Source organism: Polypterus senegalus, chromosome 2 (genome assembly GCF_016835505.1).
Source record: "Polypterus senegalus isolate Bchr_013 chromosome 2, ASM1683550v1, whole genome shotgun sequence".
NCBI lineage: Eukaryota > Metazoa > Chordata > Cladistia > Polypteriformes > Polypteridae > Polypterus > Polypterus senegalus.
The window spans coordinates 259,727,003-259,749,476 of NC_053155.1; the positions used below are offsets into that span (position 1 = coordinate 259,727,003).

A 22,474-nucleotide genomic window follows, 5' to 3' on the forward strand; every position below is an offset into this window, starting at 1 on the left:
GCAGCTTGCATGTCTGGAAAGGCACCATCAATGCAGAAAAATATATTCAGGTTCTAGAACAACATATGCTCCCATCCAGACGTCATCTCTTTCAGGGAAGACCCTGCATTTTTCAACAAGATAATGCCAGACCACATTCTGCATCAATCACAACATCATGGCTGCGTAGGAGAAGGATCCGGTACTGAAATGGCCAGTCTGCAGTCCAGATCTTTCACCTATAGAGAACATTTGGCGCATCATAAAGAGGAAGGTGCGACAAAGAAGGCCCAAGACGATTGAACAGTTAGAGGCCTGTATTAGACAAGAATGGGAGAGCATTCCTATTTCTAAACTTGAGAAACTGGTCTCCTCGGTCCCCAGACGCCTGTTGAGTGTTGTAAGAAGAAGGGGAGATGCCACACAGTGGTGAAAATGGCCTTGTCCCAACTTTTTGGGATTTGTTGACACCATGAAATTCTGAATCAACATATTTTTCCCTTAAAATGATACATTTTCTCAGTTTAAACTTTTGTTCCGTGATTTATGTTCTATTCTGAATAAAATATTAGAAGTTGGCACCTCCACATCATTGCATTCAGTTTTTATTCACGATTTGTAGTGTCCCAACTTTTTTGGTATCCGGTTTGTATATATACCTGTGTATATATATATATATATATATATATATTTATATTTATACATGACAGCAACACTCATCACTCACAACAGTAACAAAACAATTACATTGACAATCATGTTACGTTATTTTCAAAATGTTTATATGTATGTTCAAAATGTGTATATATATATCAAAATAACCGCGCTTCGCAGTGGAGAAGTAGTGTGTTAAAGAAGTTATGAAAAAGAAAAGGGAACATTTTAAAAATAATGTAACATGATTGTCAATGTAATTGTTTTGTGATTGAGTGTTGCTGTCATCAAGGATTTGATTATCATTATTTCTTTCAATCAGGTTTGTATTTGGAGGATGTGTTGTGTTCAAGTTGCATTCTGTAGTCAACCGTTGCAATGATAACAAGTTTCATTCATCGATTCCTTTCTTACTGCATGAATAAACAGCTCGTCTTCCTCTCTATCTGAGACATGACACACTGTATGCACAAGTTTTTTTTACACTGTCTTCCTTTAGCTGGACGTTGACTTTTTCCACCGTGTGCTTTGTTTCCGCAGTAGCTACACTTATGAATATGCTTGTATGCGTCACTCACTTCATATTCTTTTGCAGCCTTCTCAATTGTGTAATGCAGTTTTTGTTCAGCGCTCTTTGGAGCTGTTGCTTTTTGTCTGCGTACTGCGTTCAGTCAGTTCACGTGAGCCGCTTGGTGTACATGCATCGAAGGTTCTCAGCTGTGCTTGTGCTATGCCGTGCGATGTCCACGGCTTTATTTAATGTTAGCTAAGATCGGCACTTAAAAGTTTCTCTCGCAGTTTCGCTGAGTTTGTGCCAAACACCACCCTGACCATCTCATCTTCATCTGCATAAGCACGGCCCTTCACCCGTGAATATTTGGCCAGTGATATTATATGGGCAGGCACTCAATTACGTGGGGGCCATGACGATGTGGGACGTAACTCCGCCTCACACGGCAACCGAGCTGTGGCTATGGCCGATATATATGTACATAAGTAGTTTCCAGTTATGACCGTTACACATAGAATTTCGAAATGAAACCTGCCTAACTTTTGTAAGTAAGCTGTAAGGAATGAGCCTGCCAAATTTCAGCCTTCTACCTACACGGGAAGTTGGAGAATTAGTGATGAGTGAGTGAGCCAGTCAGTCAGTCAGTGAGGGCTTTTCCTTTTATTAGTATAGATAACCCCATCAAACCATATGAATGTTGACATCTGGCACCTTTACCTTTTTTGGAGATATTATATAATGTAGTATCTCATAATGCACTTTGAAATTCCAGTATATTTAATTTCGTGCTAGTTTAATATATTTTTTTCTTCCTTAAAAACTTTACAACTGTTGATGTTTTTCTTTGTTATCACGCTTACACCTTATAAATGCTCTGTTAACAACTGACGGCAAACTACTGCTGGTAAACGTTTGCAATTCTGTTTCTTTCTGTTGCATTTTAGTAAAAAGGACAACATATAAAATGCCTGTTTATTGATTAAATAATGGGGAAGTTGCTCATTACCTACACGTTGTTAGGAATGATTAGGTCATATATACAAGTGTGTGACACTCAGCAATGATTTGATAATTGGATTTCTGACTCTCATTATTTTTCTCCAAGTAAGGCAATAGCGTTTGTTAAGTTAATGTATTAACATACATGGCATTTTTATGTACATTATTCTTGAACACCATGATCTTCCCAACAAAGCTGCAGCAAAGTTCTAGTCTTGTTATTGGAAGACCCTAATTGTTGGATTTTAAAAGACTTAATGTTTGTGTTAAGTTTACAAGCAATTCCAGTGAATATTTCAGTATGAGTGGCATTGTAGTTGAATACAAGAGTGGGCACAGCATTGGACTGGTGCCATGTCTATGGTTTAGTTCTTGGCTTACACCCACTCCTGCCAGAACAAGTTCTACCCCATTTAGAATAGTTAATTTTTGAGACTCTTCTCTTGTTTTGAACTTGTTTAAAATAGGATAAGCTTTGAAGTGAGTTCTTGAAAAGGGTGCAGCTGTGCTTCTCCCTCTACTATAAATACAAGTACATATTTAAAAAAAAAATTTTTTTAAATGAGCACTGATTATTTAAAAAAAATACTTAAAATATGAAAAGGTCATTGGACTTCTGATTAATTATGATTTCTATTGTGTATGAACACAGTATCATGTAATAGTATATATGTATAGATATTTAGACTGGGACTTATTGTAATAGAACTATTTTTCCAGCTTACATTGAATATTTTTGTTACTTTTACCTTGAAGACTCAAGTTTTAACCCTAACAAATTCAAAGATATACAATAAACAAAAACATTCTTCTTGATTCTTTAAGTGTACATCTCCAGAATTAACAGTTGATTACTAAATGAAACTCCACACAAAGAATTTGTAGGCTTTGAACATTTAGGTGGTGTAATCTTCACTCATTCTCCTTGGAAAACATCCTCCAAATCTCTCTTGATAATTGCAAAGTGTTGATTGTAACATGACTTAAGTCTTACACAGACTTTCAATAGGGTTTCAAGTCAGAAGCTTTTTTGTTGTTTAGCCATTGAACTTAAGCTGGCTGTGGCATTGTGCTTCATGTCATTGTTTTATTTTATTCCAGCTTAATATCTGAACTCAAAACCATTCAAGTTTGAGTTCTTCCATGCCACTATAAACCATGGTTCAGCAGGACACTCTCCAGAATAAAGAGTTTCGGATAATAATTGATAGTACTAGGGTGTTGTACCATGTTAGCCATTATGGATGTAATGAGAAGTCAAGCAAAATGACACTGGAAAGATTAAAATATACAAGGTTTCAAGGCAACTCGGGCACCTTTTAGCTTGAAGAAGGGGCCTGAGTTGCCTCAAAAGCTTGCATATTGTAATCTTTTTAGTTTGCCAATAAAAAGTGTCATTTTGCTTGACTTCTCATTACATATAATAATTGAATGAACATTGGTCTTTTAAAAGATTGAAGCTGCTCCCTACTGTGCTCTGCTGTGATCTAAAGGCTGAGTTGAAATGTCTATGTAGTCACACTTAGACTGTGAAAGTGTGCCTAGTGCAGTCCATTTCCATTAAGTTTGTAGAAATTTTATTTATTTTTTGTCAGGGTAGCAGGAAGATTGAGCCTTTTCTAGCTTAACCAAGTGCTATGCAGAAATCAGCTCCAGACCAAACATTAGTCAGTTGCATATCAAATTTATCTCATTGTTTCCCCGCCACACTCAGTCAATCTTGAGTGAACAGTCTGTAGTGTGAATGGAAAATTCTATGCACACACCAAATCCTTATGAACACACAAAATGCAAACTGTGTTGTTAGCCAGCAACAGTACCCTGTAACCATGTTTTCCTCACACTTAATACACTTTTTCTTCTTTAACTTCTCCTTAAGCGGGCTTAACTAAGGAGTTACTGAAGGATTTGTAAATTGTACAGGGAGAAGTACTGCTCAGATTAAATAGGCTGAATTCAAATAAATCACCAGGGGTCTCATGTATAAACGGTGCGTACACACAGAAATGTTGCGTAAGAACTTTTCCACGTTCAAATCGCGATGTATAAAACCTACACTTAGCATAAAGCCACGCACTTTTCCACGGTACGTTCTCCGCTCGGTTTTGCAGACTGGCGGCACCCAGCGTCAAAGCAATGCTAATGTTCCTGTGTGGTTACTCCTTATTTTCCTAACGCGGCTTTATAAATACACTGAAAGTAACCGCATATTGTTTATTGGTGTAATGCATCTGATTGTAATTAACTTGTAACAATATAATGATCCAGAGAATAGCCATAGTATTCCAAATACCATAACTGCTTTAGCGTTGTTACTCTCACTGCACCTTCTTCTTCTTCTTCTTTTAGCTGCTCCTGTTAGGGGTTCCACAGCGATTCATCTTTATCCATATTACTCTCACTGCACCACTCAGAGTATTTATATAACTGTATCTGAGTGTGAATCACAGCAGCAGGTGATCGGAAAGACAATTATCGGGATACAGAATCAAGCACAAGCTACCTCAGCCACGGCAAAATGTTTCCAAGCCTTTCCTGTACGGACCTCGCGGCTCAGAAACAGTTTCATCCCAAGAACTATAAACGCACTCAATCAATTGCTCCTTGTAGAACTGTTTGTACTTATAAGATAAGTACAATTACCTCACTGTAAACTTGCACTACAGTTATAATATTGCACAACCTGCGCCACTTTATTATGCATGTATTTACATATGATGACGATATCATTTTTAAGATAAAATGCAGCAAAATATGTTTATTATATTATACAGGTAAAACTTTAACTTCATCCATCCATCCATCCTCTTCCGCTTATCCGAGGTCGGGTCGCGGGGGCAGCAGCTTAAGCAGAGAGGCCCAGACTTCCCTCTCCCCGGCCACTTCTTCCAGCTCTTCCGGGAGAATCCCAAGACGTTCCCAGGCCAGCCGGGAGACATAGTCCCTCCGGCGTGTCCTGGGTCTTCCCCGGGGCCTGGGAGGCATCCAGGAGGCATCCTGATCAGATGCCCGAGCCACCTCATCTGACTCCTCTCGATGCGGAGGAGCAGTGGCTCTACTCTGAGCCCCTCCCGGATGACTGAGCTTCTCACCCTATCTTTAAGGGAAAGCCCAGACACCCTGCAGAGGAAACTCATTTCAGCCGATTGTATTCGCGATCTTGTTCTTTCGGTCACTACCCATAGCTCATGACCATAGGTGAGGGTAGGAGCGTAGATCGACTGGTAAATTGAGAGCTTTGCCTTACGGCTCAGCTCTTTTTTCACCACGACAGACCGATGCAGAGCCCGCATCACTGCAGATGCCGCACCGATCCGCCTGTCGATCTCGCGCTCCATTCCAGTTAAAACTTTAACTTCATTTAAATAATCCATATTCTTCACTGGGACTGGTGTGAAGGATAGAATAATTAAACATGTACTAAGAAGATAGTTCAATGTTCCTTAAGCGTTTTGAAGAATCGGCGCTCTAAGCTTACAGATGGCTTAACATCTATTACAGAGCTGATTGTGTGACAATCGGTTACTTGGAGAAAGAAAAGCAGGGGCGGCCATGCCAATATATACTGAATATAAAACAGAAAGAGAAAATAACGACACAGCTAAAAACACAGTGGAAAATTTCGGCAAAAGTTAAACGCTTGTGTCATGATGTGACGATGTGGGTTCTGGCTCCACGCTCCCATGGCTATTTGGGAACCCTTGAACCCAACACCGTCGATAATGAAACCGAGTGAGCCAGTCAATGGAGGCAAATTGAGCATCTGAGCAAGGGGATGGTTGAAAGTACAAAAGTGCTTTTATTAAAACAGTCAACAAAAACAGTGTTCCATAAATAGTGCAGGTCTTCACAATTCATTAAATAAATAATCCATAAAAAGAACGTGGAGTAAAACCAATAAATAGAAAAAAACAATCCTTAAAAATCGGAGGTTAAAATCTTCTCTTGGAAGCAGTCTTTAAAACAAAAAAACAAATCCGGTGCTTTTCTGTATGCGTCTCACCTGCTTATCCCGTATGGGCCAAGCAGCAGGCAAGACGCTCTCTACAGCTGCCCTCCTCAAACACACAAGACTGAGACCTCCCGATCCCTGGCTTCGGTTTGGCTCTCATCCCAGCCTCGAGACTTGGACTCCTTGGTCTCCAGGACGCTCACACCAAGGACTGCCACTCCAAGCCTCCCGACTTCCGCTGCCTTTCTGCGGCCTTCTGCGGCTCGTCGCTTTCACCTTGGTCACTCCCGCTACCTGCTCGCTCAGCGGGAGCGACATCAACACAAACACGTGGGTGTCGGCCTAACACCCAGCTTCTACGCAGCTGCCCACGAGCCGATCGCGCGCCACCACACGCTCCGCGTGTCCGTCTCTCTCCTGCACCGCTTGCTTCCACGCTCCCTGTAACCTCCGTCCTCTCCTTTCCTTTCTCTCCGATCGATTCTCTCTTTCTTTCTCCCCAACCGACTTGCGCTTCTTTTAAAAACGTGAGGGGCCATCACAGCTGCAGCATTAGCCACGGGAGCAATCACGAATGTGGGCAGTTCCTCACCTGTGCACACGGTGAGAAACGCCCACATCGATGACTGCCCTGCGGCTCGCTACAACAACGCCCCCCTCACGACGCCGCCTCGGGTGCGATGATTATTTAAAATCAATGGCCTTTACTCAACGAGCTGTGGACCCATAACACCACACATGAGCACGAGGCGACTATGTAGTGTCTGCAACGGACGTGGCCATCCACCGTGCATAAGATACCATATTGACATTGGCGGGCGAAGGGGCCACTGATTCTTTCTCTGCCTAGAGCCGCCCATTAGTACTGCTGCAATAAATTATTTCATCGAAGGTCGCACACAATCACTGCGCCGTGAAACCCGTGTTTAATAACGTGCTTTAACTCCTGTCATCATGAAAATGATATCACATATACATCTCAGTGTCTTAGTTATTCAGAGACCTGTAATATCATGAATGTAATGGATTCTGTGTCCAGTCGGAGGAAGAGAGCCGGTTTAAGAAGCAAGTAGTGATTCACACACAGAGCACATAGAAGATCACATACAAAACAAAGTATTTAACGTGCTACTTTAACTACGATGTGATTTGAGAAACTGGTTAATTAAACGATTTTAAGATGATGTTTATGATGTTCTACTTTAATGACAAAATAAACGATTAAAGTGGAAATTTTGAGATTGAAGTTGACATTTCATGCTTTTTTCCCCACTGTGTGCCTATTTTTTTTTTTGTCTGTACCCTAATAAGCTTTCATATGACACTCAGACGGTGTGACTTCTTTTTTTATTTGGGCATTGTGTGACTTTGTGAACTTGAGCTTTCAAGTTTCTCCAACACGCTATGTCACTTGATCAACTTCCTTTTGTTGATTATACCACGGTTTATGTGGTATGTTTATGTGGTATGTTTTTCCTTTGCCTCCACTTGGTTTTCACTGAAATTCTTATATTTTCTCCCATGCTTTTTAAGGGCGATTTATATTGATTTGCATATTCAAAGAGACGTAATTCTGGGAGGAGTTGGGGCAGGACAGAAGGCGCGTGCACATGCGTTAGTTTTCATGCTGACCAGGATTTATGTAGCGGAAGAACGTGGAAGTTGGAGTACACACAAATTCCTGCATCTGGATTTTTCTGTGCGTAAGCACATTTCGGCTTTTGTGCTTACGCCATGTTATAGTGAGAATTCTATGCACGGCGTTATGCATGAGGCCTCAGGACCAAATAATATTTACCCTTGAGTTCTTAAGGAGGCTAGCGAGTACATATATAAAACCGTGACACATTTTTTAGGAAGTCACTGTGCACTGTGGAGATTCCAAAGGACTGGAAAATGGCAAATATTATCCCGTTATATACTGTAAAAAGGGTGAGCAGGCAGATCCAAGCAGCTATAGACCAGTAAGCTTAACATGCATCACGATTTATGGAAGGAATTATTAAGGATAAGATTGAGCAACACCTGGCAAGTCCAAGAGTTTTTCTGAACAGTCAGCATGGGTTCAGAAGAGGGAGGTCATGTTTTAGTAACATGTTGGAACTCTATGAGGAAGCAATGCAAGGGTATTATCTAAATGGAGCATATGATAGTATTTATCTTGACTAGGTGGCACATGAGAGGTTGGGCATCAAACTAAATGAAATTGTAGTTCAGGGTGATGATTTTAGATGGGTGCAGAATTGTCTCATACACAGAAAGCAAAGATGGCATGAGACACTTGGAATAAGCCACCAAGTAGTGTGGTAGACAGTAAGATTTTAGGAACTTTCTAAAATAGCCTTGACCTTTTTTTTTTTTTTATAGAAGAATGAAGTGGCTAGGACTGATGAGCTTTGTTTTGCTGAATGGCCTGTTCTCGTGTAGTTTGTTCTAATGTACTGTAATTACTCTTCTTCAGTGCTCTATGTCGAGTAATGCAACCAGAATATGGGGACTTTGTTTGGAAACTTGTTAAAGAAGATTTCATGCAAATGTTAGAGTTTTTCTTTAGGTAAATAACCATACACACATGGAATAAATTGTGAAATAGTGTATTGGAGAGCAGGACCTTAGGGACCTTTTAAATCAAATAGATTGGATGAGTTTACTGGGCTGGATGGTCTGTTTCCCTCACCTTTTTCTAATGTCCTAATGTTTGTTTCTTGGAGTTTCCTCATTGTTTGTGTTTTTGACCCATAAAGCATTGCATTTTATGTGGATGATCTTAGTTTCCTTCAGATTCTTGGTTATTCTATATTGCAACAATTCATTTCTTTTCTGAAATGTCTCTTTCTCAGTTACTCTTTTTTTTTCTTGTTGGCATGTATATCTTATGTAATTAGGTTTACAAAGTAGAAAAGACTTATTCTGTTATGTAGTTTTTCATTTTTTCCCCACATTTTCTTTTTTTCCATTTTACTTTGCAACATAAGATTTTTCATAATTTTTGTGCAATAGAAGCAGTTTTTTTCAGTTACATTTCATGTGCAAAATAAAAAAATCTCCATCTGTGTTAAAATGACCATCTAACTACAGTAATTAGAAAAGGTATTAAATCTTGGATCATCCATTGGCAGCCCACTGGCCTGATCTTGCTAACATGCAGGGTTTTTTTTGACAACTTCAAACTCCCCCCAACCTCTTGCACATGCTGGCTGTTCAACTTTGAATTCTTCATCAAAATGCCAGTAATCACAATTGCACCACATCTGTACTATTAGTTCATCAATATATATGATATATGATCGTCTTGGCTGTCAATATACGACATCCAGCCTTTGATATTCTGTACCAAAACATTAGCAAGACATGAAGCAATTGCATCTGCCAGAGATAACTGTTTTACAGATTCAACAATATTCCCACTAGCAAGTTTTGATAAAATGCCTATAACACGCTCTTTTAATACTTCTCCCTTGGTGAAATCCTTCTTGTGCTTAGTTGGTATCAACTTATGTTCAATAGAAACATTTGTTGCTTTGTCTTGTTAAATTGGTGAACAGGTGAGTGATCATAACTTGCTTTCAAGACCTTGCTTTTCCTTTGCTGTGGCACAATGGGTGGATAATATTCATTGAAATTTACCATGCCTCTGAAGATAGTGGCACCTTACATTGCACTGTTTTATGATAGTGAATGTTTCGCTGCATATCAGAGAGAGTAACTGGTCATTTCGAAAATTATGGCATTATAAATGCATGTTTGGTCCATTTGTCTCTGTAATGGTGGTTCTCTACATCAGTTTTCTTCTTAAGACATTTTAGCAGCTATTTGTGCTTTGTGTTATGGATACTACTAAGTATCCGAAGACTATGGTGAGATAAATAACTAGGAGCTGATAAACACTAAATAAGACATAGTTGAAAAGAGAGGAAAGTCAAGAAATGGTTTGCATTTGGTTGGCAGGTTCTGGCAGACTCTTTGTTATAACATGGTCTGGCCCAAACAGTGTTTGCTGTCTAAGAATGTGGCCCCAGGTTAACTCTATTTGATGACCTTATATATTAACAACTAGTGAAATTTTAATATCCTATAGGAAAAAGGTTTTGACAGTGGCCCTTTATGGTATCTCTGCAAAGATGACTATTGTTTGATGTGTTTTAAATCCAGCTCTGCCTCAGAGAAGAGCAAGTGGATGGAGGATATCAAAATGGCTATTGACCTTGCAGAGAAGTGTAGTGGACCTACCCTGGAATTGTCAGCCATGAGCTCGCCTGATAACAGTAAGTGATGTTGCAAGGTCACATGGATAAAAAGCTGGATTTCAGATCTCCATTTTATAGTGTAACAGTCCTACAACTAAATGTTTTATTAAATCTCTTTAGATGGGATATACACTGCATCAGATCTTTAGTACATGATATCTGAAACCTTTACATAAACTTAATATCAATTAAGCAGTTGGTATTTATACAGTATTTGGTGTTGTAATGACACCTGTTTTAAGATTATCTGTCAATACAATGTATTGATCAAGTAATATAATGGCTGGACAGACACCAGCTCCCTTACGGTATATTATGGTTAGTGTGTCCAGCACAGATATGGGAAATGTACAGTGTATTATCCCTCCACATTAACAGGACATTTTCATGTAAATACTTTAATTTATTTATTATAATTGTTTAGCCTGAGAAATGTTAATCCACTGATTACGCAAAATGTACTTTTATTGTTTAAAAAAATGTAAGCATAATTAGGTGTATATTAAAGGGACATAACCATTATGGTCCTTGAAGATTGTAGTGGTTGACAACAAACTAGTTTTATGTATGTCTTTAGAGTTAAGATTAGTGGATAAGACTAGATACACAGCCCTGGTGACTATGAGAAGATGATGATTTCCTTTGATTCTAAAAATCTGTGTGTGTGTTTTATTTTTTAATTAAATACTTCCTTTTACTCAGAATCTACAGAGGAGTCCATTGTAGACCAGGAGTCTGAGGATGACCTCAGTGCTTCGCGAACCTCCCTAGAGAGACAGCCTCCCCATCGTGGTAACACCACGGTGCACGTCTGCTGGCACAGAAATACCAGCGTTTCAATGGTCGACTTTAGCATTGCCGTGGAGGTACTCACCTCTGACCTCACTATTTACTCTCACTTTTCTTACTGTGTTTAGTTTCTCTTTCCCACCTCAGTGAGCAGTATCCTTAAAGTTCTTCCCCTAATGCTTTTTTTTATTTTTTTTAGAAGAGACATTCTCCATTTGTCTGGTAAGCCAGTGCACTTTATGCAACATTGTGAATTCAATTAAAAATGTATCTTAGGTTGGTAAACTCAAAACTCTCTGCTTTAGGCATCAAAAAATTTCAAAACCAATGAATCAAAGACAAATACATTAGTAAAAACTAGAAACACCTGCTGGAGGTTTGCTTGCACCTGTTACGTGCAAATAAAAGCAGTACTGAGCAGGTAATGTTGTATTTAAACAATTGACTTCTGTTGCAGTTAAATAATGATATCAGTTTTGGCACCTTTTGCTTTTTGGAATACGCTCCCCTTTGTCCTTCATTATTAATGTTTTATCGTCTCCCATGATGTGTGCTCTAATAGCGGATATAAATGTCTAAGTAATCGTCTAATTTGAAACACCTGTGGTTTACATGAGCTATGGAAAATATAACTTATCAAAAATAATAGCTAGATAAAATATTGATAATCACTGAACCTAAGCCAGCATTTCACTTTTTAAAATTATTTTTAAAATATTTTAACAGACTATTCAAATGTGAATGCAATCTGTCTGCCTTTATGATTATTTCTCAGCATAACTGCAAGGTTTATCACTTTAGTAAGTCTGGTTTTAGGTAGGTTATCTTCAGACAGTTTCAAGAGTAAGGTTCACATATTTCTTTTTCATCATTTTTTCAATCTTTAAATTGTTATGGATGGACTATGTATATGACTAAAATAACAATTGGTTTCCTGATATGATTTGTATAGTAAATTTAAATAATCAAGCTACAGAAGTCCTAGCTCTTTTTTCTGACATTGTAAAACTTAATAAAAAAATAAAAAGTCACCCCAAACCCGTCTGTTATAAACAGCCGCCAGCTGGCAACAAACTGCTGAAAGTCTAATCCATCCCCTAGGTCAGATATATTTTTATTTTATGTTAAATGTATCATTTACCTGTATAACAAGAATACATTTAAGGACAATTTTTGACATTATGGAACAAATTATTCATAATTTATTGAACAATATAACTTAATATTTGTTCTTATTTCTTTTGCACGTGGTTCTTATTTAATCATAGTGTCTGAGCAGCATGACCAAGTGAATAGTATTATTCTGGTTTTTACAAGATCATCTTTCACTTAGTTCTCCTGTATCTAATCCAACCCTCTAGCTGATCAAACCAAATCAGCATTTGTAAAGTGAATTTCTTATAAACAGACAAAACTGATAATCATGGGAGACTTTGAGGCACATCCAAGTCCAATGAAAGTGAAATCTGTAATAAACATGAACATCCTATTGTTTTTGATAAATAAGAAGCTTCCTGCGGGTGAATCTAAAGGATACTGACTCTTTTTCTTTTGTTAACTGTTTTTCACCAGCTTTGACCTTTTGTGGGCAGCCTGTTCTCTTGTCACTTGTTTTCAGGAACCACTTTGCATATGCAGCTGTTAACCAGATTTGTTTTTTTTTTTGTGGTTGCATTCTTGTCTCATGCCAGTGGTCTGTTTAATGAGCTAAACCAATTTCCATAGCTTAAGGGATATAGAGAAAAACTGCCTTAAGTAAATGAAGCATTTCAACCCAAGATTGGAATTGACATCAGGTTTGATGCTATACCTTTACAGTTTCTTGTTACATACAGAAATTTTTGTCAATTGATCACCTTCTTGATCACAGGAGTTACCATTCTTCTGTAAATTGTGAAACAGTTTTGCAGCCTACCGTATGAATGCAGTTTGAGTTTCATTTGACACGGACTATAAATGAAGGGAAAGCTTACCTACATCATGAGTTTTTCACTTTATATAATACTTAATGCATGTCATATGTCAGGAAGTGACCTTTAGACACATTAGTCAAGGCCATGGTCTTTTCAAAATTATTCAATTTAAAATGCAGTTTCAGAAGAATGGAAGAAAGAGAGAGAGACCTAGTGTAAAAAGTAGTTGAACCACTTCATATACCTTTATTTCTTTGCACTGCTTTAACTGGTAAGTATCATGGTATAAAAAGTTGAACTGCTCAGACAAGTCTCCACTGTGCTTGGCAACAGTGTCTAGACCCTCCTAAATTTATTCACAATAAAACAAAAACAAAATCTGTAATTCTGCATTATCATTCAAGTCTGTTTCAAAAAACATGAAATGATACTTAGTGTCAGCTTTATATTAGAAAAAGGTGTCTGCTTATTTTAAAGTACGGGCCTCATGTTTGTAGATCTGCGTTTTGACAGACATTGTACTTCTACTGTAGGAGCACTTGCCTGGTGGTGTGATGTGTCATTGAGTAACTGATTAGATCACTGCTCTTGTCCAGCTGGTTGAAGTAGTTTTACAAATGTTAAATTACTTAACTTTGTAGAAACAACATATTTATGTGTTGACACAGGTTCTGGTGAATGCTATGATGAGCCCATATGAATGTTTTAATGTGGCTAGGATGGTTAACATTGGGAGAAATATGTCACTTCCTGCATTTGTCCAGGTGCATAGATTTGCATGTGGCTCTACTTCATGCCATACCTCTAACACATTAGAATAAAAACCCTGACCTCGCCAATAAGTAATCATCTAAAAACTGGTAAGATTAAATTTGACCGCTGTATGTGATAGATACCTTATTTCAGAGTAACCTAACATTTGTATACTGTATAGGATCTTGGATTAAAAGATGTTATGAGGTTTAATAATCAATAACGTTACTTCTTAGAACACTTTCGTTTTTGGAAAGACTACACCCACCTAAATTCCTACTGTCGTGTTTTACTCTAGACACTGACTTGTTTTCTGTATACCACGTGCAGTGCTAAGCCTCCCTCCACAGATAATGTTTTAATGTATTCCTAGTGAATCATAGCAAATTAACTTGCACATTCATCAGTTTTATTGGAAACCATGCCTAAATTGTCACTCCTTAGAATGTAGTCCATGTAGCTATTTGATATTGAATAGAAGAATTTGTTACACTATATAAAATAAGACATTTTTGGTTATTGTGTGCAGTAGGTAAGTAAAAGGAGTAAACAATTCAAAATATTTTTATTAGTTTGTCAGTGTAGTTCCTTTTGATAAATTACATTACCCTGGCAACGAGATTGGTTTAGTTTAATGTGTGTCAGTGACCTCTATGGCGCTCTGTTACCAATGTCTGTTTTACAGCTTCATGCTTGGAATGGTTGCAGAAGTCTTTGTCTAACGTGCTGTATGCTTCTGTGTGGTTTTCTATTCAGTTTTTGTGTCTCTGTTCCCCTTTGTCTGCTTTTCCTTCCATGGTAGAAGATCCTTGCCCTGTCAGTGCCTCTGAACCTCTCCTCTCTGGACTGATCAGTGACCAGAGACCCGTTGCCTTTTCTCATATTTGCTGGTATCGATTGCAGAGCCTCTCCTTTAATGATACCTGCAGGAGTATAGAGGTAAAGCTTTCCACTGAGATAAAAATGGCAGATATATTTTTCCTCATTTCAGTTGTTAAAAGATCAGGATATGTGATGAATTAGTTATCTTTTAATTGTTTTCCTTCTCAAAGAAGAATTAGGAGCATTTTTATATGTGTGTCTTGGGTGGCTTGCATGGGTAGAGAATGCTATAAAATCTTGACCCATCCACCAAGTTGAATACAATTTAGTTTTTTCTTGGCCAGTGGCACAAAAGCTATCCCAGTTTTTTTAATCAGTTGGTGTTTTACAGATTGCTTTGAGCAGCTTCTTCACAGCTCCACAGGCCTGGATTAAATTTTCAACCTGGTCACTTTGTGTACAGTTTGCATGTTCTCTCTTTGTTCTTTGCTGACCATGGATGAAAGAGAAAAAATACTTTCTGAAGGTGGAGAGATGTGGGTGTGGCATTTTATTAAAGCACCACTAGTCTAAACAGAAATCTCGGTTCAGTTATAAAGTTCAGTTAAGAGCCAGCTAGGCAAAAGTCCTGCCTGAAAATCATCATTTCAGTGTTTTTTGATTGTTCAGTTTGTGTTTAAGAGAAAAAGAAGTAGAAACAAAATATGCTGATAGTCGTATGTGACACCATCAGCCTCATTTCTCTTTATCTCACTGGCTTTTTCAGAAGGATTTTCTACCTGCTTTTGCTTTCATGAACATGCCTTTGTAATCTATATGTACGCTTTGGGTTTCCTGGTGCTTTCTTGGAAACGAAAAAAGCATTCTTTTAAATATTATCCACTGTATTTTTTTTTCCCAGAATGGCACATTGAAGCTGGACATCCATTATGCTTATATAGTTTTGTGTTGTTTTTTTTCTGTAACTTTCCTATGTTTGTTACGTCTGTTTTGCTAAACAGATAATAGAAATGATAGGAACTGACTTATGTATTGTTTTTTGTCTTTTTATAGAACCAGTTATCGGGAAACCTTTTAAGAAAATTCAAGAACAGCAATGGATGGCAGAAGCTGTGGGTGGTTTTCACAAATTTCAGTTTGTTTTTCTATAAAACACATCAGGTAAGAAAAAATAAAGTGCAAGGCCAAAAGCCTTCACATACTTTATAGGAAAGTGGTTTCAGTAGTGATGGGGAGCTAATGTAGCCTTATTTTAAATCCAAAGCATGAGCTTCTCAGTGTCTCTATACAAGGACTTTTGTTTATCTGTTTAAACATTTCAGGAAAAAAAATCTTTTTTTTTTTGTACAGAAAAAAGGGAATGTGGGGAACACACAAAATGCTTCATGATAATGCTTTCTTACACCTTCGGCTCTTTCACACACACACACCCCCCACTAGAACTTTGCTTTGAATAAAATATTATTATTATTATTATTGAATATTAATCCCAACTGTATATAGGATTCTGCCCAGAATCTCAACACTCCAGCAGCCTCCCTCTCACTTGAGGCTGAGAAGTTGTTTGATCACATGAACTGGCCTTTCTTGTGGCAGGTGATGCAGAGAATGGGATTAAATAATGTATTTGTAAATTTCATCAAAACACTATACTCAAGCCCCACCACCCACAAAGCAGTTTTCCTCACAAATTTCTCAATCTTCTATCCCTTCCCCATAAAAAAGGGAGCCAGAGAGAGATATCCACTTCCCCTCTCCTTTTCAGTCTAACCCTTGATCCTGGTGATAGTAATCTGTAATTCTCATCAGTTAATATGTGTATTTTGCCACAGCTGTTCTCAGAGAATTTCCCTCTGTGCTGATGTTGTTCTCCTTTACTTAGGTAATGTTTCTTCTAAACCTTCTGTTATTTTAGACATGTTTGAAACATATGAACCATTCTCTGATTACATATTAAACTGGCCAAAGCAACCCCCCGCATTGTTATAATATAATTTATCCCAGCAAGCCTATTTACCCCCATTTGTCCCATTTAGTAACTACTTTAGGCACCTAGAGGTGGACATTTCTATAATCATCATTACATATTTACTGAACCCAGTGCTTCTGTCCATTCCTGGACAAACATACGCTGTCTTTTCAATCTAACTTGGCTTTGAATAAAATAAATACAACCCCCTGCTTTAACTTTGTGAACTATATCATCCCACTTGCTATTCCAATTAGAAGTTGGAAGTTAGATCCTTATTTTTAAATTTTTATAGAATGGCAAAGATTCAATCTTAAACGTGCATCATTAATTCCTAGTAAGTTTAACTGGGGGGTTTCTCTATCTGATATGAAATATTATCACTGGGCCATAATACTTTATCCCATCTGGTCCTAGCTATTCTTTTCTCCCCTCCTCCATTGTAGTCATTTAATGAAAATTACCAAATCCTCCAATCTCACTCCTCTCTAGCAGGGATTATTTTCTTGGGCTCCATTGAAGCCTAAGTCCTATAGGCTTTCCGTTGGTCTTATCATCTCCTGTGCCCTCCACATATGTGGAAAGACACATCAGTACAATAGTGAAATGGCATAGTCACACCCATATTTTCTAGAATAACTAGGGGGCTTCACTTGGCAGCCCCCATCCCCCCCCACCTGCACTATGCGTCATTGTGAAGAGGTGGGTGAGCGCACCCCAAGGAGATGCAGACACTCTTCCGAAACCCCTCTTAAATGGTGATACAATGGGTAACAAATACAAAATTTTTTTTTTTTTTTAACCTCCTCTTTGCTCGATCAGCTGCTTGCTTGCTGCTGTCATGCCGCGTGATCTGCCGTGTCCGGCACTTTGAATATTTAAAAGCCTGTATAACAGCTGTCCTTTTGTTTTACTGCCTTGTCTCTCTTTTCCCACAGTCATCCTCAAACACTATTTGATCTCTTTTTGTTGTTCCGTTATTTCACCAAGTAATATTTTCCGTTTGTGTGGGCTAATGCAGTCTTTACTATCCTTTTTTTTGAGACTTTCGAATTTTCCTACTTCCATTATCTCGAACCTTCTCTGCATGTGTATCGCATCAATGTTTTTGAATACTTTACGATGTTCTACTTTGTCGTCTACTCTTTTTCTTTTTTTCCGGCCCCGGCGTGGTTAAATCTCTTGGCACAAAGTCTAGTCTCGCGGGATGTGAAAGTATCTTTCTGAGAAGGTCACATCTTGCCTCTCTGAACAGATCTCGTCTTATCTCAAGTTTTTTTTACATAATAGATGGATGTCCTCAACATCGGTGGCCACCCATATGATTAATAGACTGCAGAATTTAATGAACTTGGTGACCTATTTAATAATGAGTTCCAAGGCTCAGTCATTGCCACAGATTCACTGTTTCCAAACAGAAGTCAAAAGCAGTACAATAAAAAAAAACAAATGAGAAGAAGATATCAGAAGGTGCAAAGCAAAGGGCTAAAGAGCAGATATTACATAAACACACTGAAAACAAGAGAACTTCTTCATAAGTCTACTATAAAGGCTATGCGACACCATACTATAGAATAATGCCTAAAATGTAGTTCTCCTGTGTATTTATCAGGCACCTTCCATCAGGAGATTGTATCTTGATTAGTGTTACCAGTCAATAAAAAGTGATGGGTTCAGTTAGGTAATCACATTGTTAAAGGAGTGGCCTGCCAAGCTCTTTCCTGAAAGTGGTAATTTTACTGTAATTTGTTGCTTTTGACTTTTGGCATAATATGGCTACTTGTGTGGAGTTTATTCTTTTTGCCCACTCGTCAGATTAGGCTGATGAGGGCTTTATATAATGTTGGCTTGACTGAGTGTTTGTGTGTTTACCTTGCAATAAAGAGGTGTCAGACCATCCCTTACGTAAATCACTGCTGGAATGGACTCCATTTCTGCATTTATATAACTGATGGATGAATGAATGTGTTTTGTGAAAGGCTATATACATTAAAGTTATAACTCCTTAATAAACATGTGCTATCTTAGCATTATCATTTATACTGTTTTAGAGATACAGTAAATGCTTATATGTAGTTGGATTTAAGGTCACCTATGTTGAAATAGACTATGGTTTGATGTGGTGCAGGTTGGGAAATAAAGTTCTGGATTCTGCACTCAATACTTAATTTACATCTTTGCTTTTTTGAAATTCAAGAACTTAAGTGTGTACCTCACCAGTACACTTAAGGTTTTGCTTTTATTTTTTCTAACTTGTTGCTTCTAAATTTTTCCTTTAAGGAAAGTTAAAGTATTGTTTTGAGAAACAGCTAAGAAATATTGTATGAAAAATATTTTGATACTTTAAATTGCTTTAACATGCATGGCGTATCATCAAATGTCATGGAATGTTTGGATTAAGGATGTGGTGTTTGTTTTCACTTGTTTATTGTGAAACCGCCATCCACTACATCTTCTAAACTGGACTGTTTGTAAGTCACTTGTTGTGTGTTATCGTTGTGGGATATTGACAGGAATTTTGTAACTAACTGTAGACTTGTTTTGTATTTTGTAAATATTGTATTGATACATATTTTATAGTTGTACTTTCAGTGCCGTATGTCATTATGAGAGGGATGGTGTAGTTAGACTAGGCTGGTTGGGGTCCTGACTTCGCCATTATAAGATAATCAAATCAGTGTTAGTGTGAGCCCTAGCCACCCCATGGTTAGTACAATAGTATTGCTTTGAGGGACCAAAAGGTTCAAAAGTCTTATAAACTATACATTTGAAGATTATATTGACCACTGCAAATAGAATAGCATCTCCACTATTTTGCTGACATTGTTTTAATCCTCATGCTATTTAATATAGTGGATGGGAAAATGCAGAATTGTGGCTTATGTTAAATCCTTATTTTTCCGATTCAGGATGACTTTCCTCTGGCCAGCCTGCCTTTGCTGGGTTATTCCGTTACCATTCCTTCTGAAACAGAAAACATTCACAAAGACTACGTCTTTAAGCTGCACTTCAAATCCCACGTCTACTACTTCAGATCAGAAAGTGAATACACCTTTGAAAGGTAACAATTGACTTTGTTTTGAATCATTTGAATTGGGTGGGAGAGAAAAAAATTAAATTGTACACTTTGGTACTCCTGATAACACATAGAGGAGAAAGTTCATGGATGTAAAAATACAGTTCATTTGATTTTTAATTTTTGTTTGGCACAACTACAGCCCTTTACTGATGCGCTAGGTTCTCTTTTTTAACTGCAGCCTGCATAGCCTCTGTGTTAAAGATTAATGCTTGCCCGTATTTTCATGTTGATTTGCTCCTCAATCCAAAGACCACATGTTGACTTTGTGTAACCCAGGTGTAAACATGTGTGCCAAATGATGGACTGACATTGTGTGAAGTGTTGCTTCCTGCTTCTCACAACATGCACTTTTGGTAAAGTGAATTGAGAACATATATAGTATGTGTTCAGATTTTATGAACAATGTAGCCTGCTAAATATTCTGATATCATTAGAATTTCTGTTAATTTCTTGTCTTCCAGTTTCATAAATTGTTGTTTTTTCTGTATTTGCTGTGAAATTCATAATGATCTATGTAATGTAAGCCGATTTGTCCTTCAGGCATTAACACATCTTAACAGTTTTTCATTCTAGCAGATGGTGCATTGCAAATGTTAACAGTGCTAACTAGAATCCTATACTAAAAGCTGTATAACTTGAACAAATTCCATTAATGGGTATAACGAGGGCACGCTGACCTTCCAGGATCTGAGCTCAAGTATCCCTCGCAGTAGTTTGTGGAATAGGGCTTGGCTAAACTTGGGTCAGGTTTAACTCTGCCATAATTCGCAGGCTTTATGTCCCACTGTGCATGCTGGTAGTGACAGTTACGAGCCTTCCGCAAAAGTAAGGGCAATATGTCTGGTTACACTATAGTTAAGGTTAGGATTGTGGAATGGTTATTTAATGCAAATAATGATAACTATTCTGTAGTTGAAGTTACATAAAGGTGCATTTTTCATCATTTGCATGCAAGTCATTTCTTTCCTGTATAGTGTGGAGCTCATCAGGACCCAAACGTGTATTCCAGTCGGAGTTAAATATTTCACTCTGCCCACATTTAGTCACAGCCCATTTGGCATGCTGCAGCGAGGACCTTCTCTCTGAGCTTGACACCTCCATGGTCATACAGTCAGCTGCTTCCTTCTGTGGAACAGTCAGTGGGTTCCAAGGACATACATCATTTTCTAGCAACCTTTTTATTTCCTATTACTTATTTTCTATAGAACTTCTCTCTGTTCGGTAACTACACTTTATGTGCATTCAGTGTTCACATTTGTTATGCACCATCTATTGGAATGTGATGTATTTTGTAATGCATGTAGTAGTAAAATGCACTGCATATTTCATTCTAATAGATTGTGCATCATTAATGTTATATTTGATGTTGGGAGTCCCATTCTGAATGCTGTATAACTGAGATAACAGACAAACTGACACTATCACTTAATAAGAAAAAATTAATTTAGAAAAAAACATATGCAGTATACTGTATGATATTGCACTCCATCAAATGTGGAGAAAAATACACATTTTTTCTTGATTTACCCCGCTGTTCCACAGTTTAAAAATACAAATCAAACTATTCAGATGTGATAAAGTGAACATAGCAGACTTTATGGATATTTGCATGCATTTTGGTCACACCATTCAGAAATTATAAAACTCTTTATACAGGGTCCCCCCATTTTAGGGCACCATAGGTGTTTGTGATTATTGAGGTGTGTTTCACTGCTTCACTAGTGGAGGCATAAGATGCCTCGGTTTGCTTCTAGCCTTTGAAGTCTGTAGCTGCTATTATTTAACTTAGGTCAAGAGCTGTGCCGATGAAAGTCAAAGAAGCCATTATGAGGCTGTAATAAAATCATTACAGACATTAGTAAAACCTTAGGATTACCTAAATCAGCTGTCTGGAATATTATTAAGAAGAAAGAAAACACTGGTGAGCTCAGTAATCGCAAAGGGACTGGAAGACCAAGAAAGACCTCCACTGCTGATAACAGAAGAAGCCTCACTATGGTAAAGAAAAAGCCTCAAACACCTGTCTGACAGATCAGAAACATTCTTCAGGAGGTAGATGCGTATTCAGAGACCACTATCCAAAGAAGACTACAAGATGCAAACCATTAGTTAGCCACAAAAACAGGATGGCCAGATGAAAATTTTTAAAAAAAGTACTTAAAGGAGCCTGCAGAATTCTGGAAGAAGGTCTTGTGAACAGATGAGACAAAGACAAACCTGTGTCAGTGTGATGGCAAGAGCAAAGTGTGGAGACAAAATGGAACTGCCCAAGATCCAAATTATGCCGCCTCATCTGTTAAATATGGTCACGGGGGGGTGTTTTGGCTTGGGAATGTGTGGCTGTCACCGGTACTGGTACACGTCTCTTCATTGATGATGTAACTGCTGATGGTAGTGGCACAATTAATTGTGCGGTGTATGGAAACATCTGCTCAAGTTCCAGTAAATACCTCCAAACTCATTGCACAGTGCTTCATCCTACAACAAGATAATGATCCCAGCATACTACTAAGCCAACACAGGAGCTTTTTAAAGCTAGAAAATGGAAAATTCCTGAATGGCCAGGCCTGTCGCCCGATTTAAATCTCGTTGAGCATGCCTTACATATGCTGAAGAGAGAGTGCAAGGTGTCAAGCCCCCAAAGCAAGCAAGAGCCAAAGATGGCTGCATTACAGGCTTGGTAAATTGTCTCCAGATACGACACTCGGCACCTGGTCAAGCAGTCATTGGATGCAATGGATATGCAAAAAAAGTACTAAATATGGCGACTTTAATAGACCTGCCATTGCTGTGTCCCAAAAATTACG

The 22,474-nt window shown here is 38.1% G+C and overlaps 1 protein-coding gene across 6 annotated transcripts in view; it reads left to right on the forward strand.

Moving 5' to 3' along the window:
* farp1 (FERM, RhoGEF (ARHGEF) and pleckstrin domain protein 1 (chondrocyte-derived)) overlaps nt 1-22,474 on the forward strand; it is a 324,746-nt gene that overhangs the window by 290,234 nt on the left and 12,038 nt on the right. For 4 of the 6 annotated variants that reach the window (XM_039745424.1, XM_039745425.1, XM_039745422.1 and 1 more), the window contains exons 23-26: nt 10,248-10,360; nt 11,045-11,208; nt 15,673-15,780; nt 19,498-19,649. In XM_039745424.1, coding sequence (XP_039601358.1) covers nt 10,248-10,360; nt 11,045-11,208; nt 15,673-15,780; nt 19,498-19,649 — 537 coding nt within the window. Of the gene's footprint in view, nt 1-10,247; nt 10,361-11,044; nt 11,209-11,330; nt 11,354-14,599; nt 14,737-15,672; nt 15,781-19,497; nt 19,650-22,474 lie in introns of those variants that run through there. The other 2 variants (XR_005632704.1, XM_039745426.1) reach the window with 2 other exon arrangements.